Source organism: Podarcis erhardii (assembly GCF_964252035.2).
Source record: "Podarcis erhardii genome assembly, chromosome: 2".
Taxonomy (NCBI): domain Eukaryota; kingdom Metazoa; phylum Chordata; class Lepidosauria; order Squamata; family Lacertidae; genus Podarcis; species Podarcis erhardii.
The window spans coordinates 7,839,848-7,862,589 of record NC_138498.1 but is presented as its reverse complement, the minus strand read 5'-3'; the positions used below and the strand labels follow the sequence as shown (position 1 = coordinate 7,862,589).

Here is a 22,742-nt window from a genome sequence, read left to right as displayed (position 1 = left end):
TGCCAAGCCAAATTTGAGAGCACTTGGGGACGAAGCTTTTCAGTCTGCCCTGCTCCTTTCGCAAGAGGCATTTCTTTCTTTCTTTTTAAAAAAGAAAGAAATGGAGATTGTAGTCGAAAACTTGCTTCAACAAGGTCCCCCCCCTCCTGAAACACAGCTCTGTTCTTACCAAGGCGAGCAGCGCAGATTAAGAGCCGCTGACAAGCCAACCTGCCAGCCTCTCTCCCTCTCAGAATATGCAGCAGCAACAAAAAGGAGTCCCTGAGCCCCTTTCATTGGGGGCAGAACAGCCTCCTGTCTGACCTCTGCACAAAGAGGAGCTGTACTTGAGGCCAAAAGGAACAGGGGTTTTGTCTCGCTGGTGCAATGGCGAGGGCCGGAGGGCCGGTATTAAATGTCTTCCACTTGATGAATTCAAGGTCATTTCGAGCTTTAAGAGGTTGGGATACTGGTTACCTTAATGACTCTGCAGCTGCCCACTGCCAAAACAGACAAGAAGCTGGCAGGCTTTGAAAAGAGAAAGGAATAAACCTTGGCTCTTTCATGTCACGGCCTTCATTATCCTGGCTTTTGTACCGCCAAAAGGGGGGAAGGGGAGGGGGAGTCCTGGCATTGTGTCTCATAAAAAACTTCCGAGTATACCAAGTGGTTTATAATCCTTATATCCCAAGGAAGCGCCAGGAGGTAGATCACATTAATTTATACTTTTCTAACGGGGGTGGTGGTACGCGAAGTGGGGATCTACAACACAAAGTTATATTGCTGGACTCCAGGTCCCAGCAGCTCCAGCTGGCTTGGCCAATAGTCAGGGATGATGGGAGATGAAGTCCATGGGTTCCTCATCCCAACATCTCAATCCTGGCACCCACATGCAAAGTCATCTCTAGATGACTGCAGTATCAAAGGATGACCTGTGTGTATGAATGGGCCCACTGCACAGAAAGAACTGATTTCATCTTTATACCCTCAAACACATTGCTTTTCAGTGGCGTCTGTTCCCACACTAAACTGCAGGCATCCAAGCCGGACAAAGGTTTCATCATAAGGTGCTTGGAAAAATTAAGAGTGATGTGCAAACACGGCTGACCCAGATCTCAAGGGTCATTTACACCAAAGGTTGCCTCAGCCACTAGAAGAATTACTGGGTACAAACCTGCATATCTGTGCAAGAGATTTCCCCCACATTTCCTTCAGCCAGCCTTTCACTTACACACCCATTTATCATGTTCCGAATTGTTCTCAAAGCCACTCCAATTCTGCACACCAGAATTCCTTTGCTATTTTGTTTGCAAGGTCACTTATAGGTTGGAACACATGAAGGGACAGAAAGGACCGAGAAGCTCCTGATTCTGCCTGTGATTGCTGGTTTTCTTTTGGGTCAATTCCACCGCCGATTGCCCTAAACTTTTTTATCCCACGGTAGCTGGCTTATTGAAAAACCAACTGGGAAAAAATGTGGCTTTTCCAAATCACCATCAAACCATTGTTTGAAAAAAAACAACGCCTGCGGATAAAATGAGTTCCGAAGGAAAGAGAAAACACACTTTTGAAGGTTTGACATTCGGTTATTACCGAATGCTTCAAACCTCACAGTGCTACAGTGTTGTATCATTTAGCTGTTATTTTGTAGTTGGGGTTTTGTGGGAGAATAGGTCCAACCAACCCAGTACAACTGGTGCAGTTCTCAGGCCATGCTCTCCCTATCTCCTACAGGACAGCCAAAAGGTCAGTGGAAAGAGAAAGAAAGAGAGAGAGAGAGAGAGAGAGAGAGAGAGAGAGAGAGAGAGAGTTGGTGGGATTACAGCACCAAACAGCAGGTGCCTGGAAAACTCTGTTGCTAGCTCTCACACAACTAAAATGAAGCAAGAAGGATGCTGCTACCTTAATTTACCCATCATCACAAACAGTGCAAAGGGACCGTTTTAGGAGAGGCATTCCTCTCCCTTTCCACTTTATGACTCTTCTAAGATGACACCTCCCATCTGCAGTTTTTGTGAGTGCCTTAAACCACCACAGCATCAGTTGCATTCTTGTCTCACTGAGGTATTTGGATAATTTTTTTAAAAAAAACCTTTTAATTGATCCAACAAATGAAGCCAAACAAACATTACTAAAATTTATCAGGTCTAAGCGGTTAGTGTGTGGGTTTTGGTGCAGATTACACTGTGATCTGCAGAGGTTTGCTTAACAGTGAGTGGCATCAAAAGGTCTATCAAAAAGGAGCTTTCATCATGGACCTACTTGATGGGATAAGTCTCATCTTTCCTTCTCTGCTTCTCGTGCTGAGGGATGGACTCCCAGCCAAAAGTCAGGCTCCAGTCGAAGTTCCCCCGGCTGTGCTGCTTCCCATACTGAATTGGCTTGGAAAACTCAAAAGTGTTCAAGTCAATGGTGGTGATATCTGGACTGACCACAGCGGTGGGTTCCTCAGCAATGCGCGATAAGAGAGGCTCCAACCAGCCATGGAAACATTCACCTAAGAAGAGAGAAGGAGAAATGGATGGCATCATCTGATGTTGTCTCTATATCATCCCGAGTCATTTCAGCCTTGCAAATCCTTTCAAAATTCCTTTCCCTGGACCTCATCTTCTTGACATTGTAACAGCCACTTCTTCTCTCTTCCACCTGCTCCTTGTCCCCCAAGGAGAAAATGGCAGCTTCCGAACACCTTACCATGCAGATGTACACAGAAGCAATTTTTATTAAAATGTCTGCTGCCTAGCAGTCTACCACACTATTATAGATGCCCAGAACTGGAAAACTCCAAATAACTGGATGCTAATATCAGGACTCTCCCTGACTTTTCATACTTCTAATTTCATAGCCTGGAACTGATTTACGTTCTGGAATAACCATTTCAGGGTCCAAAAATATTGTGCAGAGCCACTGTGAAAATGCACACTGGCCTCTGGTGGTAACATGGAGAAAACATCCCAATGCAATACACTAAAGCACTAGTTTTCTACTAGCGGGTTGGGACCCAGTGGTGAGTTGCAGCCTGATCCAAGGTGGGTCTCAACAGGAGCATTATCACCATTAAATCTATAGTAAAAGAAAGAAAGAAAAATAAATGGGTCACCAAATACATGTTTGGGTTAAACATGTGACCCTCCAGAGGTTGTTCAACTCTAATTCCCATCAGCCCCAGCCAACGCAGACAATGGCTAGGGATGATGGGAATTGTAGTCCATTGTGGGACCATAACACCATGAGGCCATCCTGCTGTATCTGCGTGGTGGCTTCCTTGAGTTCCTTCAACAAAATTCAGCCCAGCCAGAAAGGCTCTGGAACTATGACAGGCCCCACACTGGGTGCCCCCATTTGTTCCACCATAGTTCTGCTGCTATGCACTGTGGGAAGAATAACCCTCCTTCCTTTTGGCTTTCACTTTTTAGCCTCCTTCAAAAATACACTATTCTGCTATTTATGCAATAGCCAAGGCAGGCACAAATAAACTGCGTCCCAAAGAAAGCCACACTTTGTGTGAATAGAAAGAAAGAAAGAGAGAACCAAAACATGCATGCCATTTTCATAACGCACAGCACGGGGCTGTATCCTATTGTGTCTTCCATGAGCAGAACGTTACCAAATCAGGATTCCTCACTCTCACCCCCAATAAAAGAGTACCGTATTTTTCGCCCCATAGGACGCACCGCCCCATAGGACACACCTAATTTCTTTTTTTTGGGGGGGGAATAAAGAAAAAAAATTATTTCCCCCCAGGCACGGGGCAGGCGCGGGGGAAGGCCGAGCTTCCCCCGACCCCAGCCCCCAGAACAGCCTGCTATCCGCAAGCCTAGGGAGCCGCGCCGGTCTCCCCAGGCTTGCGGAGAGCTTCGCGAAGCCCGGGTGTGCTCTTCAGCGCGCACCAGGCTTCGGAATGCAGGCAGCTCTGCGCAACCTTTGGGAGCCCGTCGCGGCCTCGCGCCGAGCTCAGGAGGGTTGCACAGAGCTGCAGGAAGCCCGGGAGCGAGAGGGGTCGGTGCGCACTGACCCCTCTCGCTCTCCAGGCTTCAGTGAAAGCCTGCATTTGCCCTATAGGACGCACACACATTTCCCCTTCATTTTTGGAGGGGGAAAAGTGCGTCCTATAGGGCAAAAAGTACGGTATATGCATGCAAGCATGTAAGTCTCTTGATTTCTGTATCTTTGGATCAGCCAGTTGATGCCATGTACGTGTGAGGGAGCCCTTTGAGCCTCACATCGTCTCCTAACACACAGTCCTGCTGAGCCGAGTCTGCCCACATGTTCAGCTGCCAACCACGTTGATGCACACGTACAGAGAAACCACGTTGTTCTTCTGCACTTGATCACCGGCAACCGACCTTGTGAAGCAGCTCAGGTTGAGAAGCACAGCACCCGAGGCAATGGCCAGACTCATATCTGTGCTGTTTGATCTGCGGCAGCTCATTCACGCATGAACCTCACAATCGGATGCTGCCATTAGCAGCAGTTTGCAAACTAGCCTCAACGGTACAGCAATCAAACCCTTGCACAGCACTGTGTATGCATTGGCTTTGCAAAGCAAGACAGAGTTGCCGGCCTTGGCAATATTTTGCCTCTGGAAGCCCCACATCGAGGACTGAGCTCACCAACGGAGAGAGTTGCGACTTACAGTGAGCATCTAGGAAAGTGAGCACGTCTCCCGTGGCAACGCTGGCCCCCAGCAACCGGGCAGTGATCAAGCCCTTCCTTTCCAGCTGCCGGACGACCTTCACTATCTGCAGTTGCTTCACATAGCTGTCCAACTCGTCTTTCAAGTAGTCTGGAACAGAAGGTATCAAGTGTTAGAGGGGCACAGCGCTCAAACGCCTGGCAACTGCGTGGAAAAGGAATGATGCAAAAGGTGAGATTCGTTCCAAGCACAATCTTTTTGTAAAAAAGCTGCTTAACGTATCCTTCCCCCCCCCTTCACAACATATTAAAAACCAGTAAGTGGTCATGGATTCGGACTGCAATAAGCAGGGCAAGGAGAAGAGAGGAAGAGGATGGAGACAGGAACGGGGAGGGCAGGAGTGGAGAAACTTCTGCAGTTGGGGGGGCACATTTCCTTCTGGGCGCAGGGCACCAAGGGCAAAAGCATCTGGAGCAATGGATGTCAATTCTAACAGGAGTTTTGGATTTGATATCCCGCTTTATCACTACCCGAAGGAGTGTCAAAGCGGCTAACATTCTCCTTTCCCTTCCTCCCCCACAACAAACACTCTGTGAGGTGAGTGGGGCTAAGAGACTTCAGAGAAGTGTGACTAGCCCAAGGTCACCCAGCAGCTGCATGTGGAGGAGCAGGGAATCAAACCCGGTTCACCAGATTACTAGTCTACCGCTCTTAACCACTACACCACACTGGCTCTAAAATAAATAAATTATATTTATACCCTGCCCTTCCTGGCCAAAGCCGGGCTCAGGGTGGCTAACACCAATAAAATCACAGTAAAAACATAATAGGGGGGAAAGAGAGGGTGGGAAAAACCCAATTTAAAATACAGGTTAATATGCAATTTAAAATGCAGCCTCATTTTAAAATAGCTGATAAATCAAGACCATAAGAGGAGGGAAACATAAGGGTTAGACCAAGTCCAAACCAAAGGCCAGGTGGAACAGCTCTGTCTTGCAGGCCCTTTGTACAGGGATGTATGGAGTGTTAGGGGAGGGATATGGTTTTAACTCTTGTTTTCAACGTATTTGCAGTTTTTGTGTGTTTCTAACTATCCCCGGTGTAAACCTTGAGAGGGTTGTTTAGAAGGCATCCCTTAGAATCCAGGCCTAGTCCTTCTCTGGGCACTTAGCTCACTGCCAGGTGTGGCGCATGGCAGGAAGCGGTTCAAGTCACTGTGGTGAGACACGGCCTGCTTTTGCTCTTCTGCCGCATCAGGTTTTGAGACAAACTTGAAAAGCAGCTGCACGGAAGAGACCGCTTGAAACAGCATCCGCAGGAACAGGCAGCGCAGTACCAAGAAAAACAACCGCTGTGAAATGGAGGCAACTGCCATATAAATGGTAGCTGTGCTAGCCTGCTACAGTAACTCTCTCTCTCTCTCTCTCTCTCTCTCTCTCTCTCTCACACACACACACACACACACACACACTCCTCCCCTCCCTCCAGACAACAGCTAAAGGTGCTTCCAGACGACCTATTTATTGAACATTCATTCTGCTTTGTTTGCAGGGAGGCTAGATGACATTAAATCAAATTAAGTGTTCCAACCTGTTTCCTACTGCATTTCCCCATCACTTTTCTGAGCACAGAAAGGCTGGTCTTTTGAGGAACGGGTTTGTTGCGCAAGACCTACCAGTCAATTATAGTTGCACAACCTGAATTGGCCAGTTATGCGGTTGAGTCTCACCTGAAAATAGCAACAGTCTGGAAGTGCACCAAGCACTTGGTGACACTCAATAAACAACTTCCATCAGCCTCAGCCAGCATAGTCAACGGTCAGGGAAGACGGAAGTTGTAGCCCACAATATCTGGAGGGGACAATTTTGGTTACCCCTGGACTAGATGTAGCATCCAAATGTTTTGGATGGAAGAACCAGGAAAAACCCAAAACAGAACAGAACAAAACCCACAAGGAAGTGGAAACTATTTGATGTGTGCAAGTGTTAAGCATACAGTTCTGATACTCTGGGTCACCTAATTTAGTGCAGCACAAGATTCAGAAGGCAACAGAAGTCTTGCACCAACAACAGTATGACATGCTGAACAGGCATTTAGTTTTTCTCCCCAGTTCTTCCCATTGACTACAGAGATTTAGGGCCAAACACCTATCATTTCTGTGCCCAGGAATATCATGCTGGCCAATACTTGCATGCATTCTTAACCTTCCCAGAAGCCATGCTCAGATGGAAATTAAGCAACACTCCCAGCAGAACATTTGCTTTGGAGATGGTGAATGTACTGTATACCTGCTCAAAGGCCCAAACAGAAGTGATGGCATTTTCTAAAAGAAGGAAGGAAGGAAGGAAGGAAGGAAGGAAGGAAGGAAGGAAGAGCTAAGCAGGTATTAGGGGAGTAGAATTCCAAGCATAAGAGATGGACAGAGATTAAAGATTTGCTGCCTCCAGTCTGTCATTATTTTGCAGGAGGGACTCAAGCACAAACTAGTACTTTAGATTTGAGCAGCTAAAGTGGATTAAAGGGCTCTGTCATTACCCCAGTGCAACAAAACCATATGTCAGGAGTGCTCTGATGGTGTTTCCTGCTTGGCAGGGGGTTGGACTCGATGGCCCTTGTGGTCTCTTCCAACTCTATGATTCTATGAAATCCAGTACAAAAGGTGACTTTTGCAGTTAGGAAAGTAACGGGGAATGCACGGAGAAGTGTGAGATGAAGAGATGAATGGTAAAACATATCCAACACCCCACAAGCAAATCAGTGTGAACAGAAAACAAATATTCCTTGACGTATGACTGCTCTGCAAACAAATCAGAACAAATATTCAATAAAGTTTGGAAAGAATCTAACCCCCGGGTAAGCTTTGTGCAAGCAAATCAGGGATTAAATAACTATCTACATTAGACTAGCTGATATGTTAAAAAGAACTCACAAATCCTTCTTGATGAGTTCAACAGCCTTCTGAGAACCTGAGTAGCTGAGATTCAGCACAGCAGATACTCTTCATCTCCCTGCTCCACCCCTGGGAAGTCCTGATGTTGAACTGTGTCATTATCCTAACCTCGGGCACAACCAATTTAGATTACTAAATGGCAGCTTGTGGTTACTAAAGTTGCCCAAGTGAGCAATTTATTCCCAGAAGGGAGCTAAATATGGCCTGTCACATCTACAGATCATGGGGAAATGTGTCTCCAGTCAAATGGCAGAAATGGTCAAATACAGTCGTACTTTGGAATTCGAACGGAATCTATTCTGGAAGTCCATTCGACTTCCAAAACATTCGGAAACCAAAGCACAGCTTCTGATTGGCTGCAGGAAACTCCAGCAGCCAACCAGAAGCCCCGGAAACCACACCGGACATTCGGTTTCTGAAAATTGTTCAAAAACTGGAACACTCACTTCTAGGTTTCGATCGTGCAGGAGCCGATTTGTTCAGGAACCAAGGTGTTTGAGATCTAAGGTACGACTGTAGCAGGATTAACCCCCCCCCAATATAAACAGAACAAAAGCAAAACCATCAACAACCTGCCACAATGTGAATCAAGTTGAAGGGTGCATTCTAACAGCAATGCATTAGGAAGGGGAAGCTACAAAAGGCAGAGCCTAAAAGTTATTCACTTCCCAGGGAAACCCAACTACACCAGGATCTGACCACTACCAGATTTACTTGTATATTTCCTCTCTGGCAGGACTACTAGTTAGGTTGAGCTCTGAATCTCACCTCTGCTGGCACAAAACTGGCAGGGGTTTTCCTTAAAGAAGAATGAAAGCAGCTGCAGAAACAGCACCAATAGTCACAATGGATAAATATTTCAAAATAAAGAACAATTGGGTAAATAATCAGTTCTCCACATTCCCACAGCAATTTGCGATTTTTTTAAAACCCAAAAAGTCCTCATAAAAATTTGTCAGCATATTATTCGGAATTTCTCCTCATACTTTTTTGCAAAGCAATTTCCCCATACTGCATGTTTCCATGTTATTTTCATTAATATATACATTTATATATGCATAAAGGTAAAGGTAAAGGGACCCCTGACCATTAGGTCCAGTCACAGACGACTTTGGGGTTGCGGCGCTCATCTCGCTTTACTGGCCGAGGGAGCCGGCATACAGCTTCTGGGTCATGTGGCCAGCATGACTAAGCCGCTTCTGGCGAACCAGAGCAGTGCAGGGAAACGCCGTTTACCTTCCCGCCAGAGCAGTACCTATTTATCTACTTGCACTTTGACGTGCTTTCAAACTGCTAGGTGGGCAGAAGCAGGGACCGAGCAACAGGAGCTCACCCCATCACGGGGATTCAAACCGCCGACCTTCTGATTGGCAAGCCCTAGGCTCTGTCGTTTAACCCACAGCGTACTTTGCCCTAATATTATGCATATTTTTGGGTGCTACTTGGTGGAATGACTGCATTGCAAAATTCAGGGAAGTGTGAATTTTGGAGGAGGGTTGTTTTTCAGTTTGCATATTGTTCCAGAAAGTGTGACTTAGGTAGGTTCACCTTCAAATTAAATCAAATGTCTCTCTCATCCCTAGAGGCCTTATGCAAAAGCAAGAGGTTTGTTCTGCCTTTAGGGTGAATCAGCCCACCTGCACCCAGCTCCCAAGAGACTGTACTTACCATCTGTACTGGCATCATCCACAAGAATGATTTCCTTTAGCAATATAGCTGGGGAGGAGTACAGGACGCTGAACACAGTGCGAAGCAGGGTTGACCAGGCCTCATTATGGAAGACGATGACAACGGAGGTGGTCGGGAGGGGTGGGCAGCGTTTGAACTTTTGGTCGATGCACCTACAAAAGGAACATCAAATCCGTGGTGTGCATGAGATGAAGGAAGGGTTGTTCTGTCCCCCCTCTAGTTACTAGAGCAGAGGTGGGGCAACATGTGGCCCTCCAGTTATGGTTGGACTACAACTCCCATCAGCCTCAGCCAGTAGGTCCAACAGTCAAGAATGACTGTTTGGGAATCACCAAAAGAGCTACATCTTCCCCATTCCTGTAGTGAATCATAAAAGCTTCTCTTTAAACCAGATAGAGATTGGTCTCTATGCTGCTAAAAACTAGGGTCGGCTCTACCATGAGACAGAGTGAAGCAATGGCCTCGGGTAGCAGATATTGGGAAGGGGGCATCAGCAACGAACCATTCGGCTACCCCCCCCCACAGAATAGACCAGAGTAATGTGTACTACCACTGAGTATCACCCCCCCAAATGCTAGAGGGATCACCCTGAGCTCTGCTTATACAGTGGTACCTCGGGTTACATACGCTTCGGGTTACATATGCTTCAAGTTGCATACGCTTCAGGTTACAGACTCTGCTAACCCAGAAATAGTACCTCGGGTTAAGAACTTTGCTTCAGGATGAGAACAGAAATTGTGCAGTGGCAGTGCGGTGGCAGCAGAAGGCCCCATGTGCTTCAGGTTAAGAACGGACCTCTGGAACGAATTAAGTACGTAACCAGAGGTACCACTGTATGTGTGAATGCTGCTACCTCACTTCCAGTCTTGAAGGAGGATTCAACTGGCAGTCCTCTCAGCTTCTGCACATGAGGTGATGGTGTTGGGGAGACACATCTTGTCTGTTGCCTCAGGCAGCAAAATGTCTTGGGCCAACCCTGCCAAGGCCATAACTATTTATGGGAGTTTTAAGCAGGTAGAACTTTTGATCACAGAATCATAAAAAACCTCCAAGGAAGGAGAGCCCACAACCTCCTGAGGGAGACCATTCTACTGTCTATCAACTCTTACTGTCAGAAGGTGTTTTGTCGGAATCTTCTTCCTTGTAACTTGAAACTGGAGCAGGAAGAGAAAAGCTTGTCTCTGCTTCCATGTGACAGCCCATGAGATATTTGAAGAGAGACAGTAGAACAGTCTCCCAAGGGAGGTTGAGGACTCTGCTTCCTTGGAGGTTTTTAAGCAGAAGTTGGATGGCCATAAATCATGGATGGTTCAGTTGATATTCCTGCATGGTAGTGGGTTGGACTGGCTGACCCTTGGAGTACCTCCCAATTCTACAATTCTCTGATTCTATATGTAACATTTCCAGGACATGCAACACAAAGCATTTCTTGGCGAAAACACAAGGGGAGGAAAAAAAGAGAGTCCAAGGCTGTAAATACGTAATTTCTACAACTTGCTCCCCTTCCCATCAATCTCTTTTGATTTCAATGCCCATACCCTTCTCTCTGAATTTTCCAGCAGGAAGGCAGACGAGTCCCTTACATGTCGCATACCTCTGGTCCACATCAAAAGGGGGAATACGTTCCACATGGTAGATCAGGTTTTTCTTCTGCCTCTCCCCCCGCCCCCCCCCAAAGTGCTCAACAATAAAAGTTTCATTCATGGGCTCCCTCCATCTGAGCCAATTTCCCCGGCTCTCCCGATTTATGGTTTTGGTTCTGGGAGGGCTTTGCACTTTAATTTAAATTGGTTTATGCCTCTTTGGTTGACTGAATAACGTTCTTGCAACTCCCTGCATAGAACAGGGCATTCTTCCATTGTGACATCTACACCTGCTAGGCAGAAATAATCGGTCGCTGGGAGGGCGGGAGGTAAGGAGAGGAGAGAGACTGTCTGCAATCGCTCCCCCTTCAGCCTAGTTTTTTTTTTTTGGAGCCATTATTTGGGTCGCCTTTGTTGGCTCACTTCTTCCCACCCACTGCAAGGCCTTGACTGACTTATCTCCCCCTCTATGAGAAGCAGCAGTGGCCTCAGACCACAGGGGAGGTGGGGGAAGAAGGGGTCACGTTTGACTCCTTCTTTGCCCCCCTGCTGTACTGTAAGCCGTGTCTGTTCCACTTGGCAAGCAAAGTGAAGCAGAAGAAGAAATGGAAAGGGGCGCCGAAACTGTTAGAAGTGGGAAGGAACGGAACAAAACCAAGGGCGGGCAACGGAGGGAATGAAAAGTTTTTGAACTTGGGCTGGTGGGGGGGGAGAAGAGAGGGTTGCAATTGTAAACGCTTGCTGCTTGATAAATGGGACGCTAGTGGGGCGTAGAAGGTAGGGGAAAGCAGGGGAAAAAGGGGTAGCCGTGGATAATTAAAAAGCGAGGAATGCACCTCAGGCCTTTCTCTTCTCCACTGATGAGAACCAGCAAGATTTCAGCTCTTAGCAGAGGGGATTTTGGCAGAAGGAAATGTACCTCCTGCCTCCAACTGCCTGCCGATTGCCACTTCTTCAGTAGACAGCGGCCAGGAATCTGTGCAGGCAGCTGGATATGGGGAGACCTTCTTGATAGCAACCCCCCCCATCACAGACCTCAAATGGTCCAAAGTAGTAGCTACAGAGTTATTTTCACCAGAACAGTTCAACCAGTATTGCCAGGTGGTCAACCGTTCACAAATTTTGAATGGTCTTTTAATTAGAGCCAAAATGAACATTTGCAAAATACTTAAAGCTCAGCACAAACAAACAAACAAACAAACGAAACCCAAACACTAACCAAACAACTTCTAAATGAGAATTTTGAACTCCACATTCACAATTTCAATGAGATGTTAAAAAATAATATCCTCACAATTGGAAAGCTCCAGACATGTTGGAATCTCTTAGTTGTTTTTATATGCTTCAAATACGAAACCCTAATAATAATAATAATAATAATAATAATAATAATAATAATGCAAACAACTTGAATTCCAAGGAGCTGGAAGCAATGTTCTTAGTTGTAGCCCCTTCCACGCTAAGAATGTGTGTGACTGGCTCAAGGTCACCCAGCGAACTTTATGGATGAGTAGGAGTTTAAACCCACACCTACCACTGGTCCTAGTTCAATGTTCTAGCCATTCTACTGTACTGATGCTTTTATACTAATTAATTACATATTGATCCAAATTCCACAAAATGGTTGTGCTAGTGGGAGCCAGCGCAAGGACTCCATCTAGTGCAATGGGGTTTTCTACGCTCTCCTCCCACTAGGGAGAGCAGAAGTGAGATCATCCTGTGAGGCAAGCAGAAATTATCATAATATTGTGACATTGAATTCTTCCCACTGTCTTCAAAATATGCTAATGAACGATCTTCAAGGCAACCTTTGCCAACCTGATGCGCACTTTCGACTTCAGCTCCCATCAGCCCCAGCCAGCATGGCCAATGGTCAAGGATGATGGGAGTTGTAGTCCACGACAGGCAGAGGACACCTGGCTGTCAAAGGCTGTGCTAAGGAATCCTTGGAGTTTCTCAATGGAAAGATCAACAGGAGACAATCTTTCTGGAATATACTCTACCTATCACAATGGATCTTTCTCTGCAACATATAGATAAAGGGCAACATTGGGTGTGTTACAGAGCACATTATTCGCTCACAGTGGGTGGAGATGAAGCAAAACAACATGGTATGTATACATGGCAAATTTGCAAAGGTTGCATAGGGTGCACGTAAGAATTCTTTGGCAAAGAAGACAATGTGGAAAGTGCTCCCTGAAGTAAGCAAGTTACACGTCCAGCTGGTTTTAATGGTATTAAGCTGGTCTAATGTCATCTTTCGGCTTATGGAAGTGAGAGGAATTAATGCTTTTGAATTATGGTGCTGGAGGAGACTCTTGAGAGGCCCATGGACTGCAAGAAGATCAAACCTCTCCATTCTGAAGGAAATCAGCCCTGAGTGCTCACTGGAAGGACAGATCCTGAAGCTGAGGCTCCAATACTTTGGCCACCTCATGAGAAGAGAAGACTCCCTGGAAAAGACGCTGATGTTGGGAAAGAAAGAGGGCACAAGGAGAAGGAGATGACAGAGGACGAGATGGCTAGACAGTGTTCTCGAAGCTACCAGCATGAGTTGGACCAAACAGCGGGAGGCAGTGGAAGACAGGAGTGCCTGGCGTGCTCTGGTCCATGGGTTCACGAAGAGACACGGACACAACTAAATGACTAAACAACAAATGTCATCTTTGCTGCCATGGTCATCCTAGTGGCTATATAGTTTATTGTTTTTAAAGATATCTTGTTGTTACGTGTTTATGGCGTTTGCCATTTTGATTCTTCCTACTGCATTTTGATGGCAGAAAGTGAGGAGGAATTAAAGAACCTTTTAATGAGGGTGAAAGAGGAGAGTGCAAAATATGGTCTGAAGCTCAACATCAAAAAAATGAAGATCATGGCCACTGGGCCCATCACCTCCTGGCAAATAGAAGGAGAAGAAATGGAGGGAGGGAGAGATTTTACTTTCTTGGGCTCCATGATCACTGCAGATGGTGACAGCAGTCACAAAATTAAAAGACAGCTGCTTCTTGGGAGAAAAGCAATGACAAACCTAGACAGCATCTTAAAAAGCAGAGACATCACCTTGCCAACAAAGGTTCGTATAGTTAAAGCCATGGTTTTCCCGGTAGTGATGTATGGAAGTGAGAGCTGGACCATAAAGAAGGCTGATCGCCGAAGAATTAATGCTTTTGAATTATGGTGCTGGAGGAGACTTTTGAGAGTCCCGTGGACTGCAAGAAGATCAAACGCATCCATTCTTAAGGAAATTAGCTCTGAGTGCTCACTGGAAGGACAGATCCTGAAGCTGAGGCTCCAATACTTTGGCCACCTCATGAGAAGAGAAGACTCCCTGGAAAAGAGCCTGATGTTGGGAAAGATTGAAGGCACAAGGAGAAGGGGACGACAGAGGATGAGATTGTTGGACAGTGTTCTCGAAGCTACCAGCATGAGTTTGATCAAACTGCGGGAGGCAGTGAAAGACAGGAGTGCCTGGCGTGCTCTGGTCCATGGGGTCATGAAGAGTCGGACACGACTAAACGATTAAACAACAACAACAACTGCATTTTATTGGCCTTGTTGGAGTCCTTGCCCTAAAAGATGGCCTATAAATACCTTAGTTTTGTTAAAAAATGCACCACTGCATATCAATTATACCATCACAATCACCTGCTAGATGCCGCTGCATGCCAGCTAAGAAATGAAGTCTTTAAACAATTATTATATCAAATATTGAAATGATTTCCTAACACTACTCACAATTGCTGCAAGACCAATTTAACACTCTTTAAGTTCTGCCAGGGTAAATTCTGCACCAGGGTGCACATATATGAGGATGAGACAACTTCTGTTGGATGACATTTATCAAGACTATGCCAAGTTGGATGGCCTGCAAGAGGCCAGAGGATAAATTTGGACACAGGGGACTAATATTTGAGTCCCCAATAATCTCGGGAAATTCCAGGCAACTTCAAGGCAACATCGTTCAGCCCAAGCAACTTCCAGAGATGCAAAGTCTGCCGGACTTTTAACTCTCCCTAGGCTACACCCCGCACTGGTCTCACTTTGCAGCCTTAAGAGTTTTTGCCTGACTGGATTGAGGACACTAATATTTGAGGACACTCTTGCTTGCCTGGATGGAGAGAAGAGAGTTTGTATAGGAACTAGCCTATTGCAGACACGTAAAATATTGCTCCTCCCACTTTTGCTCTTCCTTGGCATGTGGCCCTTGGAAGGTTGCATGGAAGGGAAAGTGGCCCTGAGGTTGACAAAGGCTCCCCACCCCCACTGAATACGGCTGGCTCTCCATGAGACTGTATGTCCATAATGCTCAGTTACCCACTTAGTTAAGGGTTGCCTGTATCCACTCAACCCTACCTGCCCACAGACGGTCTCACCAGAGTGGTGCATGCTCTGGTTATCTCTCACTTGGACTACTGAAATGCGCTCTATGTGGGGCTACCTTTGAAGGTGACCCGGAAACTACAACTAATCCAGAATGAGGCAGCTAGTCTGGTGACTGGGAGTGGCCGCCGAGACCATACAACACTGGTCTTGAAAGACCTACATTGGCTCCCAGTACTTTTCTGAGCACAGTTCAAAGTGTTGGTGCTGACCTTTAAAGCCCTAAAGGGCCTCAGTCCAGTATACCTGAAGGAACGTCACCATCCCCATCGTTCAGCCCAGATACTGAGATCCAGCTCCAAGGGCCTTTTGGCGGTTCCCTCACTGTGAGAAGTGAGGTTACAGGGAACCAGGCAGAGGGCCTTCTTGGTAGTGGAGCCCGCCTTGTGGAACACCCTCTCATCAGATGTCAAGGAAATAAGCAACTATCTGACTTTTAGAAGACATCTGAAGGCAGCCCTGTTTAGGGAAATATTAATATTTGATGTTTTATCGTGTTTTTAATATTCTGTTGGGAGCCACCCAAAGTGGCTGGGGAAACCCAGCCAGATGGGTGGGGTATAAAAAATAAATTATTATTATTCTATATCAGGCATAGGCAAACTCTGGCCCTCCAGATGTTTTGGAACTACAATTCCCATCATCCCTAGCTAAGAGGACCAGTGGTTAGGGATGATGGGAATTGTAGTCTCAAAACATCTGGAGGGCCAGAGTTTGCCTATGCCTGTTCTATACTGAGTGGACAAAGATGAAGTTCTTACTCAGGAGGCCTAGTGTCTGGTCCCAGAGCCCTCTGGAGGGAAATCCGGTCACTGGCGTAGGCGTTGAAGCAGTGCTTCTCGTAGCCCCGCTCCTTCTCCTTCGTCTCTTCTTGCGTCCACTGGTCCTTCTTGAAAGCTTTGCCATCGGCCCCTGGGTTGTTGGGGTCCTGCGGGGGGCGCTCCATGAAGGGCTTCAGTTCTGCGGGTGTGTAGTAGCCGGGCAGGCAGGACTTGCTGTCTTGCTCAACGGCCTCCTGCTGAACCGGAGCCCGGATCTGCAGCTTGGGCATGGAGTCCCGGATATTGTTGACCGCCCCCATCATGATGTCAATCATCTGATCCTTCCTGTCCACAATGTTCTTCAGCCAGGGCTCCTCCCTTTGATCCCCGCTGCTCACATCTCTCTGCATGATGAAGAGGAAGATGACAAAGACGACGCCCACCAAAGCCAGCTTCAGTGGGCCGTAGTGCCGCCGGAGCAGCCGCGTCAGGTGGGCCATGGCGCACAGAGCAGTCTCTCCTCCGTCAAAGGCACAAGCTCTCCAAGGCTCCGGCTGACCGGTGGAGTCTCACCATCTTCTTGCAAACCTGAGAAACACACAAGGATGCCCATCAACCTTGGGGCAATGGCTTTGTGTCCCACCCCTAGACCCCACCTAAGCAAAGGGGAGAAAAAGAAGAGGAGATATTGCAGGGGGCACCACATGTGTTGTAGTGGTGGGCACATGTGCAAACCAGAAAAACTATTGTGGGCACCAGATGTACACTGCAACTTCCCACTACCCACCCTTGGTAATCACCCCCATCATGGAATTAGGCTAAAAAAATGTCTACTAAGTAAGGCTTCTTTCAGCAGAGGAAGGAGAAGGGGGATGGGATGTTCTGGGCACCAGGGAAGGTCCTGGGGGGCGTATGTGTGCCCGCAGGCACCATGTTGGCAACCCATGAGAAGCTTCATTATATATTTTGCACCACATTGTTCGCTGGCATTAGCCTCTTCACTGCGCCATGCACAGCCACTGACCCACACAGTTCAAAATAGTAAATCAAATAAAAGAAAAAGGGAAGGGGAAAGGGGAAAGGCTGGAGGGCGGAAGGCCACTATCTGCCTGGCAGGCTCCTGGGGTCAAGATGAGCCAGACCCACAAGCACCTAATACTAGAAGAAGTAATACTAATACTAATACTAATACTAATACTAATACTAAATACTAATACTAATACTAGCAGAAGACTTGCATTGATAAAGACATAACCCGCAGCAGTGGAGAGGAGGCTGCAGATCAGGGGCAGATCTACACACAGGAAAAACACACGCTATAAATAAGTCATACATTAAATGGTTATAACAAAAGGGGGAAAAATGCTATGTAAAATCACAAATAATTTTTTGTTTGCTCTCCAGAGCCATCTAGGGTTGCATATTTATAACACATTCAAAGTGCTGTTTTTTTTATTAATGTAGCCGAGTCCCAAGAAGCTGGAAAGATCATCCAGAGCTTTGGGCCAAAGTCAGGGATGAACATGCTTGGCAAACCATTCCTGTGCCTGGTACTTAAGCAGATGAAAGTACTAGCGTTCAGGAACAGTATCACCAGCCCCTGTGTAACAGTGCTCTTTTTGTACACACAGACACACGCTATTGCGGGTGAACCCTAGTGTTGCCCCAGAGTCGTAGAATATGTTGATATTGCTTGCAAGCCAGGGACATTTATGGGAGCTTAGCTCTAGTTTGGAACTCCTGTGGAAAGCTACCTAAACATCATAGCTTTTGCATTTATTGATCACCAACAAATTTACAATAATTTTTGATAGCATCCCTTTCCATTTTCCTCTAATAGAAACTTTTTTGATTACTGTATACAGTCATACCTGTGCTCCCGAATGCCTTGGGAGTCAAACGTTTCGGCTCCCGGACAATCGAAAACTGGGAGTGAGTGTTCTGGTTTTCGAACTTTTTTTTGGAAGCTGAACGTCCGGTGTGGCTTCTGCTATTGTTTCCGGCATGCCTGCGCAATCGGGAACCAATTGGAAGCCGTCCATTGGTTTCCAAACTTTTCAGAAGTGGAACAGACTTCCGAAACAGATTCCGTTCGACTTCTGAGGTACGTCTGTACAGTGGTACCTCAGGTTACATACGCTTCAGGTTATATACGCTTCAGGTTACAGACTCCGCTAACCCAGAAATAGTGCTTCAGGTTAAGAACTTTGCTTCAGGATAAGAACAGAAATTGTGCTCTGGCGGCGCAGCAGCAGCAGGAGGCCCCATTAGCTAAAGTGGTGCTTCAGGTTAAGTACAGTTTCAGGTTAAGAATGGACCTCCAGAACGAATTAAATACTTAACCCGAGGTACCACTGTACTGTGTTCATAAGCAGTGCCCACATTTGCAAGCAACTCTAAGCCACAATGTCCGGTTTAGTAAACTAAGGCACCCTTGCTTAAATTGAGGAGTAATTGAAGGGGGAAGAAGAGAGCTACAGTCTTTTTACTGATGCCTTCAGACAGTTAACCTGCAGACAGATAAACCAATGTGCCTATTTCTTGTAGCAAAGCCATGGAAACACTATGTTTGTGCATGTGACTTAAATGTCCCTGAAAGAATCTGGGATTTCTACGTAGCTGTATAGCAACAATGTGTTTCTATAGTTGTGACTTTTCAGCGTTCCAGCACTGTATCTGACAGGCTTCACCGCTCCTGGGGTTTCCTCTTACGACTTTCATTTCCTGAGACTGCAGTCCTGCACACACTTTATTGGGGGCAAAGTCCTGTTCAATCTAGTAGACCTCCTCCTGCGTAAACATGGACACAGGATCAGGCTGCAGGAGGAGGATAGATCTGGGTGAAAAGAGGCAGAGGAAAGGCAGCCCAGAACATGCGTCCCTCAAGCTCAGAATTCACCATTTTTCATTTACATGCAGATGATACAGGACTGATGGAACAGCCTGCTGGAAATACTGGTGTTTAATTTACAGGAGTTCAGCCTTTCATGTTCCACCACCTAGGATGCCCACCAGAGCCGGAGAGGATCGACATCATAGTTACCATTAACCAAGGTTTACTAAAAAATAACTATCACATGGTGACACCAGGCCTGCTCTTACCATGCACCAAGCCAATAGAGCTTGAATGTTATCCCATTATTTCTTTCTAAATCTCAGAGCCACTTAAAACAGGGCATACGGCACCTGGGAACTTAACCAGCCTACACATGCCCTCTTCCAAGTCTGCAGCTCAATGATGGGGCACATGCTCTGCACTATGACAGCTCCAGGTTTGACCCCCGAACCTCTCATGGAAAAGACCTTGGGTTGGAGGGCTGGCCAGCAGCCAACAGGCCCTACAGACTAGCGGACGACCTCTGTACAAAGCACTTTATAGTGCTACCTTTGGATGCGAACGGGATCCGTTCCGGAGCCCCATTCACATCCTGAAACAAACGCAACCCGCGTCTGTGCATGCGCGGGTCATGATTTACCGCTTCCGCGCATGCGGGTGATGTCATTTTGAGCAACTGCGCATGCGCGAGCAGTGAAACCCAGAAGTAACGCATTCCGTTACTTCCGGGTTGCCGTGGAGCGCAACCCAAAAACGCTCAACCCGAAGCTACTTCAACCCGAGGTAAAACTGTATTTAGTTTCAACAAGCATTGCTGTTGGATCTAAGATTTGGGGAGGGAGTACCCCACTGGGCAAGGCACTGGAGACAGGACATGCAGAGTGAGAATTCTCAGTGATAGTGGCAGATATGTAGATGTTGGGCCAGTGGCGTAGCATGGGTTTCCAGTGCCCAGGGCTGCGTGGAAGGCAGGGTGGGAAGGAAACAGATGGGATATGTATGCACAATCAACTGGCTAATTATGTCCACATTGCTCAGGAGATTGCAGCCACAGAGGTAAGAAAAGAAGAGGCATTCTGTTGTCTGGAGAGGTCATTTCCTGGTTCACAGGAAGCATGATGGAAGCACACAGCTGTATTGAGGCAGCACCGGGTGTTGAAATTGTGTGCCCCAGGCAACTGCCTCTGTGCCCCCCATGCTATGCCACTCCGGTGGGCCCTCTGGGGATACTGGAGCCCTTGTCACTCTCAGAAACTGGCCTTGGGTTTGAACGCCATTCATACTGAAGCCAGATGGGGAATGTGCATTCCCCCAAAAATGCTCCTACCCATGGAAGTGTGAGTCGCTGGGGAAGTAATGCAGCCCTTTAGCCCAGGATCAACCGCTTTGCTTTTCAAGAGAGGTGGCGGGACTCAAGTTTGCCAACAACCCAAGAATTCTCAGTGCCCTCTCAACATGCTCAGAGGCACCAGCTTCACTGCTTAAGCCCAGGACAGATAGGTGCCCTCCAGCATAGCGTCAGCGGTGATAGGAGTTGCAGCCTGTTCTAGCACTGAGCCCTGCAAGTTCAGAACTAGGTCTTTGCTGACTCTTAAAATTAGCCCCTATCCACCAACGTGCAGATTATAGACAAAAAGAACAAACTCACAAAGCTACAGTAAATAAGGAAGTCTCATGATATTCTTTAAACATTCAGCAAACCATAGCAGTGCCAGATGGGTGGGTGGTGAATATATTTTTTTATATAAAAAAAGAAAGGCACAGTTCTAAGAAAAAGGAGTTTCTAACCCCTGATTGTTATGCTAGAACTATTAATCCTTTCTGGAATCAAAGAGGTGAAACCTTCAAGCAAGAGAGCCAACAACACAGACTGGTAAAATTCAGGACTGGTACATAGAGGTGAGACCTTTGAAACAGATTTGCATGATTCACTAGGAAATACTTGGATTTTGAGAATCTCCTTTTTCAGGAATTTAGAAAGACCAAAAAAAGGAGAAAGTTTCTCACTCAGATGTTACAGAGTTATTTTTTTTTTATTAATTACAAGTATTCTATTCATCTTCCAAACAACACAAGATACACAAAAGACATTAAAAAAAAAAAAAGATCATAAATAAACCCATAGTTTCAATACCATATGTCTTCAGGATCTTCCATCTACATCACTCCGGTCCCCGCACCCCTTTTCCTTTTCCTGCGTCCTTTATTGCCTTAACCATCATCTTCTATACTATATTCAATACCTTAATTATCCATCAAGTACTTTGCGAAAATTAATCCAGGCATACTAAAGATTTTAGCTGGGAACAATGTTTTCTTAAATACCCTCTGTAACATTCCCACTCCTGTGTAAACTTTTGGTTTGTTTGGTTCCTGATTATCTGTACAGAGTTAAATTTGAAGAAAGGATGTAAAGGATCAGAAATGAAGAAGCTAGTACCAATTATCCTCTGCGCCAGGGGTGCCAGCTTGAATAAAATATTGGGGGAAGCCAGGTAAGCCCAGCCCCACATAATCAATCACACGACACAATGCATGCACACCATTAGAATGGCAATGCTCACCAACTTTGGGGAGGCCCAGCCCCCTCAAATATTTTGCCGGGCGAGCCCCTGGCAGTTGCCTCCTATGCTAGGGTTGCCATATCTTGAAGAGCAAAAAAGAGGACAGCCCGAGCATGCAGAGCCACTGCCACCACGCCCATGCCCCTCTTTCCCCAACTCAGGCTGGCAGCAGCCATGGCATGCAAAGCAGCCTGAGCCCGCCAAAACCCAGACATTTTCTTTAAAGTGTAAAAATCTGCCCGGATGATTATGTTACCCCCCCCCAAAAAAGAGGACATGTCTGGGTTTTCCTGGACATATGGCAACCCTGTTTTGTGCCATGTTGGAGGGTATGCAATATGAGATCTGGAACATTCCCCTCCACCTCCGATCTCTTCGTTGTTGTGGAGGATGGAGTGTTAAGAGAAGCCCAGAAGAATTACAGGGAAATACTTCCCAGACCAGATAACATTGTTTGCTGTTGAACGAGCACAATGGAGGACTACTTCCCAGAATCTGCATGTTGCAGCAAGGTACAAAAATGGGGAGGAGGGGGAGAGGACCTGGAATCCGTCTTCCTTTTCCCTTGGCACACAACGCTCTTTATCTAAGCAACACCAAATCTCTCTTTATCCAAGCATTAACATTGGGTTAAGCTGGAATTACCTACCACACCTACTGCAAACAGGATGTCCTTTTCTCTTCTTGGTTTTTTTTTTGGGGGGGGGGAGGAAATACACTGTAAAGAATGATCCTCGCATGGGTTTGTAAGTTGCGTTTTAAAAATAAAAGCCCTTGCTGGGCAGAGGGCTGCCGACTTTCCCCTTCCCAATTGAAACAGAATTACATCACTTACACTTTTCAGACTCGAGTCATTGATTTCATCCTGAAGGCAAACAGGCAAGAGGAGGCAGATTTTACAGCCTGGAATTGATTCGTGCCATTTCCTTGCTCAGCGCTTCCTAAACCCTTTGAATTAAATAGTGTTGTACCAGCATATCTGTGTCTGTGTGCAATATATAAATGTTACATCTGATACTGACGCATGTCGCCAGAGCATTCTTAAATCCAGAAGCCTGGGAAATTATTACAAAGGCATGATAGTTCAGGCAAGCATGTGTTCTTCTAAATTAAGAAAATTTACTTGGGTGACAAAGGGCTTGGTCTTCACCCTTCAAATGCCACCAGTACAGTACTTGAAACTATTGGCTAAGACTCTGGGAGGCAGCTATCACCGCAGTGTTCACTCTGCAAGTTTACTTGCAGAATCAGGAACGCCACCGACAAAAAGCAAATACTGCTTCTGCATTGTTCCCAGGAAGTCTTTCCCTCCCTACAAACATATTTGCACAGTTGTGCAAAAATTACAGCACTTTGCATACTTT

At 46.4% G+C, this 22,742-nt stretch overlaps 1 protein-coding gene across 3 annotated transcripts in view; it reads right to left on the bottom strand.

Moving 5' to 3' along the window:
- The window catches only part of GALNT6 (polypeptide N-acetylgalactosaminyltransferase 6), a 63,726-nt gene that overhangs the window by 16,211 nt on the left and 24,773 nt on the right, over window positions 1-22,742 (bottom strand). For all 3 annotated transcript variants that reach the window (XM_081844516.1, XM_081844515.1, XM_081844517.1), the window contains exons 2-5: window positions 15,979-16,566; window positions 9,234-9,406; window positions 4,616-4,765; window positions 2,242-2,476 (exon numbers count right to left, since the gene is read on the bottom strand). In XM_081844516.1, the coding sequence (XP_081700642.1) occupies window positions 2,242-2,476; window positions 4,616-4,765; window positions 9,234-9,406; window positions 15,979-16,478 (1,058 nt within the window). In that variant the 5' untranslated portion in view covers window positions 16,479-16,566. The remainder of the gene's footprint in view (window positions 1-2,241; window positions 2,477-4,615; window positions 4,766-9,233; window positions 9,407-15,978; window positions 16,567-22,742) is intronic.